At 41.8% G+C, this 19,852-nt stretch overlaps 1 protein-coding gene across 1 annotated transcript; it reads left to right on the forward strand.

Annotated features, from left to right (window-relative positions):
• The first annotated feature begins 1,780 nt into the window (after positions 1-1,780).
• APEH (acylaminoacyl-peptide hydrolase) lies at positions 1,781-19,403 on the forward strand. Its single transcript, XM_032211012.1, has 22 exons — positions 1,781-2,174; positions 7,122-7,251; positions 7,789-7,915; positions 8,608-8,698; positions 8,989-9,064; positions 9,357-9,514; positions 10,923-11,060; positions 11,978-12,069; positions 12,530-12,570; positions 12,652-12,773; positions 13,351-13,411; positions 14,113-14,210; positions 14,860-14,911; positions 15,094-15,182; positions 15,345-15,483; positions 15,627-15,710; positions 15,809-15,889; positions 16,316-16,404; positions 17,151-17,341; positions 17,423-17,525; positions 17,633-17,739; positions 17,971-19,403. Exons 1-22 carry the CDS (start codon positions 2,085-2,087, stop codon positions 18,071-18,073), a joined length of 2,262 nt encoding a protein of 753 aa, XP_032066903.1. The 5' UTR covers positions 1,781-2,084; the 3' UTR covers positions 18,074-19,403.
• The last annotated feature ends 449 nt before the right edge of the window (positions 19,404-19,852 follow it).

The following is a 19,852-nucleotide window of genomic DNA, read 5'->3' on the forward strand; positions in this document are numbered from 1 at the left end:
CCCAGAGCTTTAAACCTAGTCTGGGGAAATATATATATACTTTGGGCCTCTTCAAATGCAGCACCTCTCAGCCGAGGTGTCTCAGTGGTTAGAGTGCAGTACTATAGGCCAGCGGTCACCAACCGGTGGTCCATGGACCACTGGTGATCCACAACAAAAGTTTGGTGGTCCGCAGAAAAATCTTTGCATTTTTGCATTTTTTTATATTGCACTAAATCAGGGATCTTCATAATACAGCCCATGAGCCGGAAAAGGCCCACCGAAGCAATTATTCCCGCTCACTGGTGGGTTGGGGTCCTTCAGGCACTTAGCTTGGCTGCCTATTTAGTAGCTCCATCCCTCCCATCCCTCTCTCCCTGGGAGTCCAAGTGCTTTGGTGAGTGGTGCGCAAAACTTCGGCTGGACTCCTCGAAAGACAGAGTTTGCAGGGGGCCGATCTAGCACCCGGGCTAGCTATAAGACAAGCATTCATTCTTGGCCATATTTGAGATTCCTAGCCGCAATGAACAGCAAACTTAGGATTGACCCCAGGCACTTCTCTCCGCTAACAGGCGGCCAAGCTAAGTGCCTGAAAGACCCCATCCCATTACTAATTCATATTAGTGGTCCATGGGATTTAAAATTATGAATTTAGTGGTCCCTGGGGTCCAAAATGTTGATCACACCTGCTGTAGGCTACTTCAGTTGCAGTTTGGCAGTTCAAATATCACCGGCTCAAGGTTGACTCGACCTTCTATATTTCGGAGGTGGGTAAAATGAGGACCCAGATTGTTGGGGGCAATATGATGACGCTGTAAACCACTTAAAAGATGAGTGTAAAGCACTGTGAAGCAGTATGTAAGTCTAAGTGCTATTGCTATTAAAGCTGATGTTTTTCCCTCAGATTTCCTCCATTAAAGCAGTCTTGTAACACTTTAAAAGAGGGCTTGAATGTCATGCAGAAAGATAAAGTCTCAGCACCACCACCGAAGCAGCCTTGTATTGGGAAAGTGAGGTGGGGAGGGGCTTTTTTTTTTTAATCCTGTAGCCCTAGAATGCAGAATACATCAAGTGAAGCTGGTGGGTGGGGGCAATTCTTCACAGAGTGTGTGAGATTCATCTATGGAAGACAGTGTGTATGATGACAGGCAATTTGAACAGCTTTAATATCGCTGATCTCTTTATATTATTTGAGCTTTACTATCAAAACCAATGTTTATTTCCATCTTAGTTGTTACAGAAAAGAAATTGGGGTGGGTAGGGAATCTATGGTACTCTTGAGCCACACTGGCCCAGTGGTTAGAATGCAGTACTGCAGGGCAATTCTGCTAACTGCAGGCTGCCAGCAGTTTGGGCAGTTCCATTCTCAACTGCGCAAGGTTGACTTGGTCTTCCAGGTCGGTAAAACGAGGAGCCAGATTGTTGGGGGAGGGGGTAAATTTATTATAAACTGCTTAGAGGGCTGTAAAGCACCGTGAAGCGGCATATAAGTCAAAGTGCTATTGCTAAGTGCTATTTCCCAAGAATCACACTGGCCAAGAGTGATTGGGGCAGATGATGCCTTCCTTCAGATATGGAAGAGACCATCTCACTTCAGCCTGTCATACGGGGCTAAAAGATGAACTGGGCACACTTTTCGGAAAACAGGCTTTCCCCCCTCCAAATAGTGGTATCTCCCAAGCACTCCTCTCGATTACTGAAGCAGCCGTGCCTTTTTCCAATGACGCGCAACTCCTGAAGCCACGCCCAGCTTCCGCTCTCATCCTTACGGCCCTAACATTTCCCAAACGCTGTACTATTATTATTAGCATCTAACGTTGAAGTGGCTAAAGGTTTGCAGGCTTCCCATTGGAAAAAGGGCCCGGCTTCGGGGGGGGGGGGGTAAGCCCCCGCCCTGCTTCTGACCGGATTGGGGAAAGGAATCAAACTTATGATGCCTTGGCTCCAAAGGCTGCGCGTCCCCGCCCAGCCGTCCCTCCGCCCGCCCTGGATGGGGCTGAATCGCGTCTCCGGATGGAGGAAAGCTTGCCAGCTCCTCTCTCTACGGGCTGGCTCTATTTGACTGACAGGCCCGAAACCAATCATAACCAAGTAGCTCAAAGGTGATGGATCCTCCTCCTCGAGGGGAATCGAACGGGAGTTTCCACGACTTCTCGGGAATCGGGGCGACGATCAAGAGAGCCATGGAACCCCCGGTAAGGGACCGTCAGGGGCCGGACGCGCGTGTTGGTGAACGGCGGGTGGGTAGCAATAGCTCCCTGTTGCTCGGTGCTTCCCCAAAGGCCGCCGTAGTGTGATGGGGATGGCGTGAGTAGTTCTTTCCCTCCGCTTGGAGCGAGAGCGATGAATGGGGAGGGAGGACTGGCATGTTTCCCTTCTCCTTTCTCTCCGTGTTACTCCTGGGAAGGCTCCCTTGGTCCCTACAATACAATAGCAGACTTGGAAGTGACCTTGTAGGTCTTCTAGTCCAACCCCCTGCCTAGACAGGAAACCCTATATCGTTTCAGACAAATGGCTATCCAACATCTTCTTAAAGACTTCCAGTGTTGGGGCATTCACAACTTCTGGAGGCAAGCTGTTCCACTGATTAATTGTTCTAATTGTCAGGAAATTTCTCCTCAGTTCTAAGATGCTTCTCTGCTTGATTAGTTTCCACCCATTGCTTCTTCTTCTACCCTCAGGTGCCTTGGAGAATAGTTTGACTCCCTCTTCTTTGTGGCAACTCCTGAGATATTGGAATACTGCTATCATGTCTCCCCTAGTCCTTCTTTTCATTAAGCTAGACATACCCTGTTCCTGCAACCGTTCTTCATATGTTTTAGTCTCCAGTCCCCTAATCATCTTTGTTGCTCTTCTCTGTACTCTTTCTAGAGTCGCCACATCTTTTGTACATTGTGGCGACCAAAACTGAATGCAGTATTCCATGTATGGCCTTACCAAGGCATTATAAAGTGGTATTAACACGTCACGTGATCTTGATTCTATCCCTCTATTTGTGCAGCCTAGAATTGTGTTGGCTTTTTTGGCAGCTGCTGCACACTGCTGGCTCATATTTAAATGGTTGTCCACTAGAACTCCAAGATCCCTTTCACAGTTACTACTATGGAGCAAGGTACCACCTATACTGTACCTGTGCATTTCATTTTTCTTGCCTAAATGTAGAACCTTACTCTTTTCACCATTGAATTTCATTTTATTAGTACCCAATGTTCAAGTTTGTCAAGCTCCTTCTGTATCTTAAGCCTACCTTCTGGAGTGTTGCTATTCCTGCCAGCTTGGTGTCATCTGCAAATTTGATGAGTTCCCCATTTATTCCCTCATCCAAATCATTGATGAAGATGTTGAAGAGTACTGGGCTTAAAACAAAGCCTTGGGGTACTCCACTGCATACTTCCCTCCATGTAAATGCAGTTCCATTGAGAACTACACATTGAGTGTGCTTGGTCAGCCAGTTACGAATCCATCTGGTGGTGATGCTGTCTAACCCACATTCTTCTACTTTCTCTAGTAGTAGGTTATGGTCTACCTTAGCAAATGCCTTACTGAAGTCCAAGTAAACTATATGGATGGCATTCTTCTGGTCCACTAATTTTGTCACACATTATCACATTATCAAAGAATGCAATAAGATTAGTCTGGCTTCAACACCTTCTATCATTTCCTCTCTGTTAGTGAGAATTAAGTCCAATATGGCTGATCCCCTTGTTCCCTTCTCTACTTTTTGGGAAACAAAGTTGTCTGCTAGGTTTGTTAGGAACCTGTTGGATCTTCCACTTGGTGCAGAGTTTGTTTCCCAGTTGATGTCAGGGTAGTTAAAATCTCCCATTACTATTGTGGTGTGCTTCCTACATACCTTAGTTAGCTGACTAGCAAAATGTTCATCTACTTTCTCTGTTTGGTTGGGTGGCCTATAATATAGACCTATGGCAATGTCATTCCCCACCCCACCCAACCTTTAATATTGACCCAAATGCATTCAAGATAGTTCTCATCATTGTTGTGCTCTATTTCTGTAGAGATGTAGTTATTTCTTATATATAGTGCAACTCCATCTCCTCTTTTATTTGGTCTATTTCTTTTAAATAATTTAAATCCTTCTAGCTGTATGTTCCATTTGTCGGTTTCATCCCACCAAGTTTGTGTAATGGCAATAATATCATAACTGCCCTCTTTTACTTGACTTTCTAATTCGCCCTGTTTATTCCTCATACTCTATGTATTGGTGTATAAACATTTGAGTCCATTTTGATTGACCTTGTGTTTACTGTCTACATAACCTGTGTTATGCCTGACTGCCCCTATTTTCTTGCCAGCAATCACTATTAAATGCTTGGTTTTGCTTGACAGCAGGAGTGATAATCTTACCCACACAAATATGTTACATGCACTTATAACCCTATGAATTTTAGTTTGCTGGGGACAGAAATGTTCTGTATCTATTAATTCTCTGTCCCCGCTGCTCAGTTTAAATGTTTATCCAGAAAATCTGTGAATTTAATGCCAAGTAACTCAGTCCCTTTCTTGGATGGGTGCAAACCATCTCTTTTGTACAGTTTTTCATTGGGCCAGCTACAGGCATCATGACTAATAAAACCAAAGCCTTCCCTTTTACACCACTCCTTTAGCCACACATTAAACTCTGCTACATGCTGGCCCTTCCCTTTTTGTTCCTTATATACTGGTAAAACCTCTGAAAAGATAAGCCTACAACCTATACTATTAAGTTCATACCCCAAGTTCTGGAAATCATTCTGCACAGAAAGTACATCTTTTTGGGACAGATCATTAGTGCCAAGATGTATAATAGCATCAACGTCACAGTCCTTACTTGCATTCTTGACTAACTATCTTAAGAATACACCTCTTGTCTCTGCTGGCAGTAGCACCTGGCAGACACCTGACCTCTTTTAAAACCTCCATATCCTTTCCTAAATTTACATCCCTTACGATTGAATCACCAACCAGAAGGTGACTTCTCTTTTTGCATACCTTGCTCTTTTTCTGCGACTTATGTGTGATACCTGGTTCCACATTTCGCCTTTCCGAAGAAAGTTCTTCATTTTGGACCACAATCCCCTGCTTATTTGAGTCATCATTATCACAACTACCTTGATCTGTCTCTTTAGTGTCCCCATTAAAGTCAGCAAGAGCGCTATATCTGTTATGCTGGGTCACAGCAAAAGCTTTGTGTTTATGGTTCACAGCTCTCACCCTGCCAGATCCCACGGTTGTCCAGACTGCTCTTCTCCTGCAGGATCTTTGCGGTAGAGGGGGCTGATAGTGTGGCATCTCCATAGAGTGGAATGCCAAATTGACACCTAATTTCTGCTTGGAGAGCACAGATTAGAAATTCTAGATAGGTGATCTGTCTATGTAGACTAGTAATTTGTTTACAAAGGGGACAGTATCCAAATTTGAAAAAAGTACTGCGAAAGACAGGTGTAAAACAGCTATTACATTGAACTAAGCTGGTCATTTTGAAATAAAATAAAATCACAATCTCAAGCGCACTAATCCAGAATGTATTATTGCTATTTTGGTTTATAGATATATGATTTGCGCGCCTTCACCTCAGTCTCTTTGTCTCTCTCTGACTCACTCCTTGTATCCAGCAGTTCCAATCCCAGCTTCAGGAAGGTTCAAATGATATGGAGTCAAAGGGCCCCCTCTTTGTCTCTCTGACTCACCCCTTGTATCCAGCAGCTTCAATCCCAGCTTCAGGAAGGTTCAAATGATAATATACCTTCATCACCTAGTGCAAAGCTCAACAGGTGAAACCTCTCTATGCATAATGTCACAGGCAGAAAGACACGCTTTTCATTTATGGCTGTTTGCTGTGAGAAAGCTACTGACAGAGATGATCTCAGTTTATCTCCTTTTCTATTGCAAAAAGTCTCTTTTTTCATAGCCATTAAATGGGATCTTTATCCTTAAAAGAATAAAAGAAAAATGTCAGGAGCTTACCTTGATTGTGCTGACGCCCATCCTAATGAAGCCCTACTTTTAAATATTCATTGTTTGCACTTTTCTTTTGGGATTGCTTGCTCCTCTTTAGAGCAGCACAGGTGGTAACTGCTTCCAAGGACCTAATTTTGTGTATTTTAGTACTCCTGTTATTGCTAGTGTTATCATTTGTGCATTTCGGTGTAACAGTTTCCATCCAACAGGTTCCTGTGAGTGGCAATGAATGAGATGAGGTGGGGCTGAGTTGGCAAATAGCTTTGATCTGGCCAATTCACTCTGTTCATCCCCGCATCAGGAATTCAGTTGAGCAGTTAAAGACAAGTGTATTCTATCTATAGCACTGGTATAATTCTGCCCTTCACTGTGATAATTCCAGTGTTTTGTGGGGGGAAAAGGTTAGGAACTCCTGATAGAATCGACCTCTTACCCTGCAGAAGACTAAAATTTATTATATCAAGAGCCAACACTTCCCAGCTAGCTGGGTGCAAATTGTCATAATGGTCCCAGCTCATGCATTTCCTGACCCCTGCTTTTCACTCAGAAACCATTTTTATAACTTGACTTTCTGCCATCAAGTTGTTTTTGACTCCTAGCAATAAATTTTCTCCATGGCAATCTATCCCTAACCTTTTCTTTCAGGACCCCAAAGGATGCTGTCATTGTCATTGTACTTGAATCCATCCATCTTGCGTCTGCCATCTTCTTCCCTTCCACCTTTCCCAGCATTTGAGCCTTCTCCAGAAAGTTGGATCTTTGCATAATGTGTGCCGAGTAGGATAATTTGAGCCTGGTCATACGTACCTCAAGTGAGAAGTCTGAGTTGATGTGTTCAATGATCCATTGGCTTGTTTTTTTTTTGGTTGCCCATGGTATTCTCAGACATTTTCAACATCAAAATTCAAATACCTCAATACTCTTCCAATCCTCCTACTTCATGGTCCAACTTTCACTTCCATAAAGTGTCACAGGGAATGGCTTCCAGGATTCTGGTCTTAGTAGGTATGGACACATACGCCATTTATATTTTCCAGGGCTTTTGTGGCTGCTGTGCCAATGTGACATAATTCCTTCGCTATTGATTGCTAACTTGAGCAAATGGCTAGTTGTAAACATGTTGCCCTTCTCTTGAGTCCATCACAACTAATTATGGTCCTTTTTTTTACATGTGTAATGTATAGTTGCTGAATGATACAGAAGAAATAGTTGCTTTGTACCGTGATCTGAGCCAGTATCCTTCGCTTTCCCATGCTTGTATTGGGCCTGAAGTAACAACTCAGTATGGTGGCAAACATTGCAATATTTATACAGGTAAGCTCTTTAAAGTTGAACCCACATCATTGGGCCCTCAATCCCATAAGCAAAATAAGTCAGAAGACTAAGCATAAGCATTACTTTTTTTCTAGCTCTGTGTTTGATTGACATCTCTCTTCCTTCCTGATGATCCCAAGAGATTAAACACTCAAAAACAGTACCTGTAAGAGTTTCTATTGCAGACAAAAGATGAGAAGGATAGTCGTTACTGATAACTATAACTTCTTTTGTGTTCCCCCATTGGATGATGGTGGATTTTTTTTAAACCGCTTCACTAAAAAAACAAGTCTGTTTTATTGAAGAAAGCATAATGGGGGACAATTTCCTTAATCAAAACACACTCACTGAATTGGGAGGTTTACACAATGCATGAAACCTAAACTAAGGAATCCATTTGATAACTTGATGCAGTGTGTGAATCCAATTCTGATAGCGGTTCTCTGCATTCAGTGAAGGAGGCTTTCTATTGTGCCAGACTAGACAGAAGTCGGACTCTTTAGGTAAATCAAATAATAGTAAAATCTCTACTTACAGAGTGGTCACAGCGGGACTTGGAAAGAGCGGAAAATGTGAAATTCTGCCGTCAATACCTCGTTTTCCATGACAACCAGTCCGTCATCTATTCTGGCCCCACAGGCAATTGCACTGAAGTCAAAGGAGAGTAAGTCTAGACTGCATTGGCATCTCCTTGCTGCTGACCTAAAGAACATGTGGAATATATTACTTAAATTGGCCAGGCGTTTATTGAGCCTAATTTGAGGATTCCCACCCTGGGCAGGGGATTGTTTAAAAGCCAGCTTTGAAGAGCCAGTTTGGTCTAGTGGTTAAAGCACCGAGCTAGAAAGTGGGAAATTGTGAGTTCTAGTCCCACCTTAACCATGAAAACCAGCTGGGTGACTTTGGGCCAGTCACTCAATCACAGGCCAACCACATCACAGGTTTGTTTTGGAGGAAAAAGGAGGAAGAAGGTGTATGGAATATGTTCAGTGCCTTGAAGTATTTGTAAAAATAATAAAGGCAGAATCCAAACAAATAAAAAGGTGCCCTTCCGCCTTATGATTTTATGATTCCGTATTTATAGGATATATATTGTATATCTATATATCTATCATCTGTCTGTCTATCTATCTATCTATATCTATCTATCTATCTATCTATCTATCTATCTATCTATCTATCTATCTATCTATCTATCTATATCATCTATATCTATCTATCTCTATCTATCTCTATCTATTATCTATCTATATCTATCTATCTATCTATCTATCTATCTATCTATCTATCTATCTATCTATCTATCTATCTATATATATATATATATATATATATATATATATATCTTTCACCTAGACTGCTCAGTCGGGATTCTCCAAGTGGAACTCAAAAAGCTGTTGTACGAAAGATGAACAATAGCAAAGGCGAGGAAAAACAGTTCCTGGAGGTATGTTGGCCTGCTCCACTCCTGCTCAGTAAGGCTTCGTGGCTTGGGGGTTTCCTCAGTAGCAATAGGGGTCTTTCATTCTTTGCACTTTGGTCTCATTCTTAAATTGCTTCTGTCTGCGGAAGCAATGTTGCAGCAGCTATGATTTGTAGGGGTTTGGTTTATTTTCCTGCAGGAAAGGAAACTGTAGTTTTCTCCCACCCTGAGGCCATTGTCGAGGAAGCCTTAATTAGTGATTTCAGTGAGGAAAAAGCTCTGTGAGCTAAACTCTAGTGTATCTGCTCTTGTAGGTCTGGGAAAAAAACCGGAAAGTGAAGAGCATCGAGTTGACAGCTCTAGAGAAGCATGGCCAAGTATATGATGATGGTAAGGCTTTGTATAAGTTTCTGTTTCAGTTCCTAAAAGGCAAGAGACCAGCTCTGTATAATGGCAAATAGTAGGAAAACCTTGGTTAACCTTGGGGTGGGGGGGGGGAGTCTTGAGTCTTTTAATATATTTGAGGGATGGCTTAGAGAATCCAAAATCATGCTTGGGGGATAGAAAGATTTTAAAACTATGTCCACTATGCTTTTGCTTTCTGATAGAGACAAATGGGATGCAGCTTTAGGAAAGAAAATGCATACTCTTGAGCCTACCAAGTATCATCTTCTGTTCCCAGATCAGTTTGGCTGTTTGGCCTGGTCACACTCAGAGACTCACCTTCTCTACGTGGCAGAAAAGAAGCGTCCCAAGACAGAGTCTTTCTTTAAGCCCAGAGCCCCTGAGCTGAACACTGAAGAGGAAATGGCCAAGACTGAACGAGACAAAGCAGTAAAGGTGGGGTGGACATTCCCTTGGATGATTTCCCAGCAAGCCAGCCTTTCTGTTTTCCTCGATCTAGAAAAACTGTCCTTTCAACAATCTGGATAGGAAATAGTTAATGCAAAAGCAAGTTTCCAGGACTCTGGAAACTTGCTGATTAGTCATTCATCCATCAAAGGGAAGTTGTACAACATTCAATAAATCCCGGACTTTCTAATGAGACTCCAATACATAGACAATTTATAGTGACAAAATTCTCTTCTGGTTTCTTAAAGCCCTAGAGTAGAGGAGACTGAAAACTCCCACTTCCATGAATGCAGCTGTTGTTGTTTTTTTAAATAATTGTTATGAGCATCTGCATCTGCTCATTTTTTTGTAACTGCTGCTCAACTTATTATCAGTGTGAAAACCAACTTTTAAAGAGCAATGTGATGCCCTGGATTGGGCTGTTTTGAGTGCTTTGATACTTAAGGCATTAAATCAGCCAGGGCCTGGTTTTCAAGTTCTGGATAGCATTCATCTTCTATCCAGTTTCTTAAGTGTTCCATGTTGTTGCCTGTTCTTTTGGATCAGTGGTGGGTTTCAAATTTCTTTAGAACCTTCTGTAGGTATGGCCTGCTTTGTGGTAGTGTCTTGCCAGCCATGTGACTGGGTGGGAGTGGCTTGCTGGCCATGTGACCTAGTGGGAGTGACTTGGCAGTCATATGACTGGGTGGGCGTGACCAACTTGTAAAATGTGGTGAAACACACTTAACAACGCTGTTTCTTAGCAACCAAAATATTGGCTCAGAAACTCTGGCATTTGAAGCACGCAAGTCTTAAAGCTGTCAAGTTACAAGACCCTTGCACCCCTAACCCTTTAGAAAAAAAAAACCCAGGGGTGTTCAAACCTGACAGCTTTAAGACTTGTGGACTTTAACTCCCAGAATTCCTTCTCTTCATCTTGATGATGTGCGGACGGACGGGGGGAGGGAGCTGGAACCGGTTCTAAATGGCACTATAGATTTGTGGAATCTCTTCTATAGAAGAGGTTAGAACTGGCAGGAACCCACCCTTGTTTTGGATGAAAGTTAGCTCCTTGCTGGGTGGCCAATACTTGATATTAGTGTCCAGGAGAAGGTATCTCATGCTTTTTCCCATTATGAAAATAGCTTTAATGTGATCCTTTGGGAATCTGATGCCTTCATCTCATTCTGCGCTGAAGGAGCAACTATCTTCTACAGCAGTTTAATATGCTGTGGCCTGTTGAAAAATTATTACATCCTTAAGAAAGGTTTGCCTTAAAACATTTTTGGTCTTGATTGATATAAAGTTAGAACAGTACTGTGAATATGGCCATTTTCCAGACAGGCGAGAATCCTTTTGCTAGCATGCCGTGTATCTAAGGATGCCTCAGTTTTATGCTGTTTTCTGCCTTTCTCAGGGAGAACAGTTTGTATTTTATGAAGACTGGGGGGAAACTCTGGTGGCTAAGAGTATCCCTGTAGTGTGTGTATTGGACATTGAGAGCAGCAATGTTTCCGTGCTAGAAGGTGTTCCAGAAGATATCTCACCTGGTCAGGTCAGTACAGAGCACTTGGAATGGGGGGAGGGGGTGATTACCTGCAGCTTAATTATGACTGAATTTATATATGCTTGCTATATCTTGTTGCAAAGAATATAATAACTATGTTACAGTGGTGGGCTCCGGACAGTACAGCCCAGTATGGGTGCACCGGTGGCCGCTGGGAGCAGCGGCCATTGTAACGGAACGGTGCTTTGGTGGCCCCACCCTCCTGCCCGCGTTCCTTACCTCCTTTTGAGGGAAATGGGCCAATTGCACAGCGCGCGCACAGCGTATGGTGCCTGGGCAACCTCACCAAGCAGCTGGGGCATAACAGGGCGGAGTTTGCACATGCGTGCACAGTGCGAATTCCTGAGGTGGACGTCCGGCCCCGTCGCAGCGTATTGGTTGCGACGGGATCCGGAACCCACCACTGCTATGCTACAAACTACCTCAGAAAAAGCCAGTTTGGTGAAATGGTTAAGGCATCATGCTAGAAACCAGGAGATGGTGAGTTCTAGATGGTGTATTGCCTTGGGCACAAAGCTAGCTGGATGACTTGAGCTAGTCACTTTCTTTCAAGCCTAAGAAGGTGGTAATGGCAAAGCATTTCTGAAAAACCTTGCCAAGAAAACTGCAGGGACTTGTCAAGGCAGTCGCCGAGAATTAGACATAATTGAACAGAAGAAATAAAAGCTGCTATATAATGAAAGATTCATCCTTTGGGAGGGAGAGAAACTTATCTTCCTGGAAATAGCAGCTTATATCTCCTCCATCAAATTCCCAGACAACGGGATGGGTTGTATTTCTTGTTCACTCATTGCAAATAGTGCTTTTTTCCCCTAAGTTATGCTATGCTGAAAGATTGTTTTTGAAGTAAAATTTTAACTTTGCCCACCTCTTCAAACTTAACATTGTCTTCTCTCTGCCTCAAGGCTTTCTGGACTCCAGATGACACAGGAGTGGTATTCATTGGCTGGTATCATGAGCCTTTCCGTCTAGGCTTGAAATACTGCATCAATCGCAGGTGAGTTTCCTTCCAAAAACTGGAGGAGAAATCCAAATGGGACTTGACTGCCTAAACTGCAAGAGGTGTAGAAAATCCAATAGGAAGCAGATAAACTCAGCTTTAGAAGACCCTTTCCCCAGGATAATTTGGGGTATAGCATTGGTTTTTCCACTCCAAAAAATAACATTTAAAGGGAAAGGGCATTATAGTCTTTATGAGTTGTGATATCTGCCATCCAGGGTGATGAAGGAACACCCCGATATACATAGGCATTATTTTTTATTCTAGTATTGTCCATTTCTGAGATCATTGGGGATGGGGTTCAGTTGGACAAGGCATAATATTTTTTTTTCTGTTTAAGGGTTGAATAAAACAGTAGTTTAATTTTTTTTTAAAAGATATCTCTCTACCCTTTTCCTGACCAGTCTTATATGATCCCTTCCTACATTACCACCAGCTGTTTCCCTTCTGCCCCCAGATCATCACTTTTCCATGTCGATCTGACAGGTGGTCAATGTGGTGAGTACAGGAGTCCATCTTATCTCTCGGTGCATTCTGTTGGTGATTTCTCTTACATCATTACCTCCCTTCCTATTACAGAGCTGTTGTCAGAGGACAACAAAGCCATTTGGTCTCCACGGCTGAGCCCAGACCAGTGTCGCATCGTATACCTGGAGAATCAGGCTTCTGGACCTCATCAGCAATGCAGCCGTATCTGCATGGTGAGCACTGATTTTGAACTATTGGCACAGAAACAATTTCAGTTAACCTGATTGCATCTAGCCAAGTCATTTATTTACTCTTTAATTTATGCAGGACTTTTCAGCTCTTTTATAGTCTTAAGCATTTGAACGTCACATATTGTGGTCAGAGTTCTAAATGATCCCGAGTTTAGTTTGATCTGATTAGACTAGGAACTTCTGGACGTTTGTGTGTGTGTGTGGGGGGGGGGGGTTTGTTATGGATTAGGAGGGTTGCTTCTTCAACAACCTTGTGAGACAAACGAAGGCAGAAGTCTATAATGAAAGTAAGGAGAATGAGGTCAAATGTTTTCTACCTGCAACAATTTTGTTTGATCTTCCAAATTTGGAAGTAATGATATCTTTCAGTAGAAGTAAGTCAATAGATTTATGAAGTATCACTTTATTCTATATATTTCCTCATTCATACGCTACTTCACTCTATTCTGATTTCTAGTGGTTAGCAACATAGTTTTCCCATGACATTTCTTAATTTGAGAGGCCAGGAAGTTGTTCCTGCCACATCCCAGTTTGATATCTTTCAACCTTTTTTTTTCAGTATGACTGGTACACAAAGCTCACTTCCGTGATAGTGGATATTGTCCCTCGACAGATCCAGGGTGAGTAATGTGATACAAATGGCCTTCTGAACTATGGATGTAAAATAATTCCTCTTTAAATTTTTTGCTCCACATGAATCTGTGTCAGGAGGAGCATTAGACACAAAAGATTTATCCTTAATTCTACCTTCTAAAAACAAGAAATAATTTAGTGACATGGAAATGGCTTTTTTTTAATGCAAGGGATGACTTTAGAATTCCTTCCAGGCTTTTGTTTTTCAACCTTTGGAAATCCTGATATATTTACATTACTGCCAGGTATTTTCTATAGGAGCTTCTTCCCTTCTCTGGCACTTCTGGAAGGATCATGTTAACATGTTTACATTACCATTCTAGAGGGTGCTTAAAAAGGAATACTTGTGGAATAAATAAAGCCCAAGCCATACCTGTTTCATATTTTCTTTAAAAATAAAAGCAGAAAAGAATCCCTTACTAGCCTCACATTAATAAGTTTAATTCTTATTCGAATAGGCCAATCTGTGAGGGGGTTCCCCCACCCCACTAAAAACTGGAAAATGCCAGATCTGAAATCTGATAAACAAAAGTGGATTTGTGAACACCTGTACATATCTCTCCTAAATATGTTGAATGCTGAGCATTTAGAGAATCTAAATCTGGTGAAATATAGTTCCCAATGGAGCCTTTCTGTCTTAATTTCATGAAAACAGCTGCTGCCCGCATGAATTTTCTCTCTCTTCCAGATGGATTTGCTGGAATATATAGCACAGCACTGCCTGAGCATTGTTGGGCAGCAGACAGTCAAAGAGTTGTGCTGGACACAATTCAGCGCAGCAGGCAGGTAAGGGTATTGCTGGATTGTTAGGCTGAGCCAAAGAGTATTTTGTACAAACTAAATGTATCCAATCTGGCTATCCTCTAAAGATTCTTCCAGATAGATGTTTTTAAAGCATCAGGTCTGCTGAGTCAAGGAACAATCTAAACTTAAAGTCACATGGAGGTTTCCAAACTGATCTAGGTTTATAATGACAGGAGGACATCTATAGAGATTGTTATGGGTTATGTGGGACCTGGCATTTGTTGTCTTTCCTTTCCTTTATCTTCTATATTAGTCTCACATTTAATTTGTTATAAATTGCGGTATGGTGTGTGTGTGTGTGTGTGTGTGTGTGTGTGTGTGTGTGTGGTATTTCCCCTAAAATAAGACAGGGTCTTATTTTCTTTTCACCCCTGAAATAAGCCCTTGGACTCATTTTCGGGGAGGTCTTATTATTTTTGAGGTGCAGGAGGCAGCGAGAGTGGTCACCTCATGGCTGCTGCTGCGTTGCAATATTTTGGGGGAGGGCTTATTTTCAGGGGAGGGCTTATTTTAGCGCATGCGCTCAAAAGCCCAATTGGGGTCTTATTTTCAGGGAATCAGGTGTGTGTGTGCGTGTGTGTGTGTGTGTGTGTGTGTACAGTAGATCCTTCATATGCTGGTTTTTCCCTAGGAGCTGATTGTGGTGGATATGTCATCAAAAAGTGTATGTTCACTCACCAAAAGTAAGTATAAAATTTTCTTTATCTCAATAACCAGATGCTGTTACCTAGCTGAGAAATCCCATGGAAAAATGCTAATATATTAGCTTAGAACCAAACTGGCAAGGTAGGCATACTTCTGCTTGAATAAGGAAGTTACCCATACAGAAGCATTGATATTGTTTTTTTTTCCTTTCCTAAACTAGGCTCTTCTCTTGGAAGCTGGGTGCTGCTCACCATTGACAGAGATCTGATGGTGGCCAGATTCTCCACTCCTAACTCTCCTCCTATGCTTGTAAGTTCCGTGTGGCCTATGTTGGAAATCCTTGAGCTTCAGTGTCATGCTTAAGTGCTTTCCACCCAACATCGGTTTGAAGTCTGCATATCCAAATATTATTGATCAAACAAAATAGGATTTAATGCTGGATATCTCTTTTAATAATTTATCTTACTGCAGATGGTAGCTTTTCTGCCTCCTGCAGGCAAGGAAGCAGACGTGAACTGGGTATGTCTAGAAGAAACCAGCCCAATTCAAGGTATTAGTTGGGATGTCCATATTCTTCAACCTTCTCCGGATCAAGACAATCCCCAGTACAGTGAGTATCCTGAAGGGAAATTTTGGACCAATTTAACCATCTGTTATTTTTAGGCTTCAATATGAGTTGCCTTTCTACAGAAAAAACTTGGAAGACTGATAGTGATTTTTCCTTAACCTGCAAATTATTTCCTGTATTCCCAGGAGGCCTAGATTTTGAAGCCATACTACTAAAGCCCACTCAGGTAGCAGAGCAAACCAAACTTCCATTAGTGGTGTCACCACATGGTAAGTTGCTTGTCTTGTTCCCTTCCCTCATCCTGGTCCTGTATAGTGTCATTCCCTCACCATTCATATGAGCTCGACTCCATTATTTTTCTTGAAAGGAGGCCCGCATTCAGTGTTCACCACTACCTGGATGCTGTATCCAGCAGTGCTCTGTCGAATGGGATTTGCTGTGCTGTTGGGTGAGTAATAATCTCTTTCAGACACCAAGATGTCTGCTGGGTCATCTGGCATAAGAGATATATGCCTGGGCAGCCATGTCTGCTGGGTCATCTGGCATAAGAGATATATGCCTGGGCAAGCAGAGATAGATTATAGTGCTGTGATAGTCAGTTCAGAACTCTTGACATGGACATTATTTTAGAAAGACAAACTTCCCCAATCTTGTGCTTCCAGATGTGTATGGGCATAATCTCTTAGCAGTCTCAGCCACACAATCATATTCACAAGAAGCTGGAGCTATGTCAAGGCTAATTCCAATAGCAAAATCCAGAGCTTCTAACATCGTTGGAGGCATTATTCAATGTAGTGAAATCTTACTAAGACAAATAAATTTGAAACCAGAGAAAGGTTGGCTACCTTAATATTGTGCTTTCTCTCCCTTTAAGTGAATTACCGAGGATCTTTAGGCTTTGGCCAGGATAGTGTGGATTCACTACCAGGAAATGTGGGCTGCCAGGATGTCAAAGATGTGCAGGTAAGAAAGTCCCTTCCTCCGTTTCCAACAAGTGTTTGAAACCTTCACTACGTGGAGAAATGTAGATATTTAGTGTAGCAAGGGGATTCAACTGTTACCAAAGAGAATGGCTGATTATATTCCCTTGCCAGATCAAATTCTCAGTAGAATAAGTGTGAAGTTCTTGGGAGACTGTACCTCCTTTAGAGATGTGTGTAATATATTTGTTCTTATATATACAAGAATGGGAAACTTTAACACAAGGGTCTATCCCAGGAGTCGGCAACCTTAAACACTCAAAGAGCCACAAAGATCCTAACCAGAAGCACCCCATTCAATTCTGGAACCAACTAGAAGTCCGGTCCCCCCACCATAGAGCCTAGTGTGGCTTCCCTTTTCCTCTACCTGTCCTAATCGAAAGCCCTATCAATTGTGGAGCTGACCGGAAAACCCACCTCTTGCCATAGAGTCTCCTCCTGGCATGCTCTGCTTCCCTCCCCCTAACCGGAAGCTCCTCTCAAAATTGTGGTGGCAACAGGTAGCCCCAGCAGAGGGATGAAAGAGCCACATGCGGATCCAGAGCCGTGGGTTGCTGACCCCTGGTATCCAAATGTAGTTTGTACTTTTCAAGGTATACATTGCGACGACCTAACCACAGTCCTATCAGAACTCAGCTAAACATTTGGATTTGCTTTGTCCACATGTATATTCAAGATGTTGTTATCCTTGCTCCCTCAGTAATTGTAAACCTTTTCTTTTCCTTGTAGTCCTGTGTAGAGCAGATGCTACAGAAAGAACCTCTGGATTCAAACAGAGTAGCTTTGCTTGGAGGATCTCATGGAGGCTTCTTATCTTGTCATCTGATTGGCCAATATCCTGGCACTTATAAAGCCTGTGTGACCAGGAATCCTGTAGTTAATATGGCATCCATGATTGGAAGCACGGATATCCCTGATTGGTGAATATTTATGTAAAACTATGTTCCCCCCTTTTGAGCAGATGCTGTCTTTACTGATGCCTGCTCTGTGGCTTCTTCTAGGTGCATGACTGAGATCGGGCTACCCTATGACCAAGCTGCTCTCCCAGTTCCTGAACAATGGGAAAAGATGCTGCTTCATTCACCTATGCAGTTTGTTGACAAGGTACAATACATCTTCCCTTCCCTTTTTGTTTATCCATTACTCTCAGATCCTCATATTTTTTTCTTATTTTCAATATTTTGATTGCCACCTTATTTTCTTTCCCTTAGGTTCAAGCACCAGTTCTCCTGTTGATTGGAGAAGAAGATAGACGTGTCCCCCCCAAGCAAGGCTTGGAGTATTACCATGCACTTAGGTCCAGGGGTATTCCAACCCGGTAAGCCTCTTGGGTAGAATTGAAGAAACTGGGGGTCTACAAGAGAAAACCAGGAAAACATGCAACTTTATGAAATAAGAGGAAAAAACAGAAATATATGCAACTGGGGGGGGGGGTGTTAAAATAAAATGATAATCTAGGCAGAAGATGGGGTTGAAATGATGATAGGAAGGAAAATGTCAGCAAAGTAATTGTATATTAGCTGATGCCTCTGTCTCTTCATATTTCTAGGATGTTGCAGTATCCAAATGATAATCATGCACTATCCAGTGTGGAGGCTGAGGCAGATGGTTTCATGAATATTGCACTCTGGCTCCTCCAACACTTGAAATAACCATTACAGAAGCTTACACTTTTGGGTTGAGGTCAGCTAACAGAAAGTCAAGTCTCCTCAGTTTGAAAGACCTTCTAGTAGCTGATTGGTACTTTTATCCCTAGACTCCAAAATGTGAACAGGCACATAACCATGTGGACATCATCCTCTGGGCCTCTCAATTATGCTAGAGAGAGAGGCTACACTGGCCAAATATATCATTTTGCCAAATTTAGCATTTTATCACCATGATAACTATGCAGAATGGCCAAGTACTAGAGCACTGATAAATATTCCCATTAGATGGTATTAGACTTTCTGTAATTTCATTTAAATGATTGGCGCTAAACTGAAAAGAATGAATTTCAGAAATCAAGCTGCAGAATATATTCTTGGGGTAATCTTATTAATTTCTATAAATTAATTTTCTAGTTTAAACTTAGATTGGGAATGACTGGAATGCAGTATTTTGAAGAAGTGATGTAAAAACATTAACTTGAAATTTAAAGAATGAAATTATGCTTTACAAAATTAAGTTTCTTGATGGCTTGGATTGGAGAAACCTGGTGATGTGTATATGAAAAGAATCTGGGTATTGTTGACCACAAGTTAAACAAAGCCAGCAGTGTGATGCAGCTACTAAAAAGGCAAATGTTATTTCAGAGTGTGTTAACAGGAACACAATCCAGATCATAGAAAGTAATTGTTCCACTCCACTCTGCCCTTGTCAAAACCCTTTGGGAGAACTGGGTCCAGTTTGAAGCACCATATTTGGAACAGCACAATAATGTAGAAGCAAGTTCAGAAGAGGGCTACCAAAATGGTGAATGAATTGGAAAACATGTTTAGCCTACAGAAATACAGCTACAGGAAGATATGATAGCAATCATCAGATATCTGAAGAGTTGTTTCATAGATGAGGGAATTGATTTATACTGTTTCCCCAGAGGGCAGAAGCAGAACCAAAAGTTAAAATTACAGTGAAGCAGGTTCAGGCTAGACACCAGGAACAATTTCCTTACTTTTCAGCCAGTGGTAAGTTCTTCACTAATGTATTCAAGCAGTAGTTGGAAGCTCATCTATCACACATGCTATCGTGAATCCAAGACTTCGTGGATTGGACTAGATGACTTCTTTGGTTCCTTCCAAATTTGATTCTCTGAATCTGTTTGACAGTGAACTTTAATAGCTGTAGTAATAAGTCACAACATGTTAAGGGTTGTCTAGGAAATAAAAATAATTCACTACCAGACCAAAGAATTACTGTCACTGCCGTCTGTGCACAAGTATCTAGTAATAAGCCTTTATAACAGTTTAATTAACTCTGGAATATGCCTGCTATTTGTTCTCACATGAAATAGGACATCACACATCTTTGTTCACAGAAGAAGAATTAAAGAAACCTAATTGAGAAAATAACCTGTTACTTGTCCTATTTATAAAATGTTATCTTTTCCCATCTGGAAGAATGGTTAAATTAAAATATACTCCATCATAGGATAGCTTCTGATTTAACAAAGACCAGTGATTTGAACAAGGACTTCAATCTCCTGTGTTTTGTTTCATACTGCACTGCTTTATTTTTGGTTTGTAGTGATGCTGCACTGAGTAATGTATTACAGGCCATGGGTTGTAAGAATGTGCTATAAATGAAATTTTGTTGACATTTTTATTGAAATAACCACTTCATCTTTGCCACTTGCCTTCAGAACTGAATATTTCCTGGTCCCTGATTAGCAATAACAATAACACTTAGACTTATATACCGCTTCAGTGCTTTACAGCTCTTTGTAAGCAGTT

The sequence above is a fragment of the Thamnophis elegans genome, chromosome 2 (genome assembly GCF_009769535.1).
Source record: "Thamnophis elegans isolate rThaEle1 chromosome 2, rThaEle1.pri, whole genome shotgun sequence".
NCBI lineage: Eukaryota > Metazoa > Chordata > Lepidosauria > Squamata > Colubridae > Thamnophis > Thamnophis elegans.

Excerpts from the sequence above, each read along its gene's own strand:
- APEH (XM_032211012.1), top strand. The coding sequence starts at position 2,085 with ATGGATCCTCCTCCTCGAGGGGAATCGAACGGGAGTTTCCACGACTTC. Across the intron at positions 11,061-11,977 it reads AAGATATCTCACCTGGTCAG|GCTTTCTGGACTCCAGATGA; the intron begins GTCAGTACAGAG and ends CTCTGCCTCAAG. Across the intron at positions 15,890-16,315 it reads GGGATTTGCTGTGCTGTTGG|TGAATTACCGAGGATCTTTA; the intron begins GTGAGTAATAAT and ends TCTCCCTTTAAG.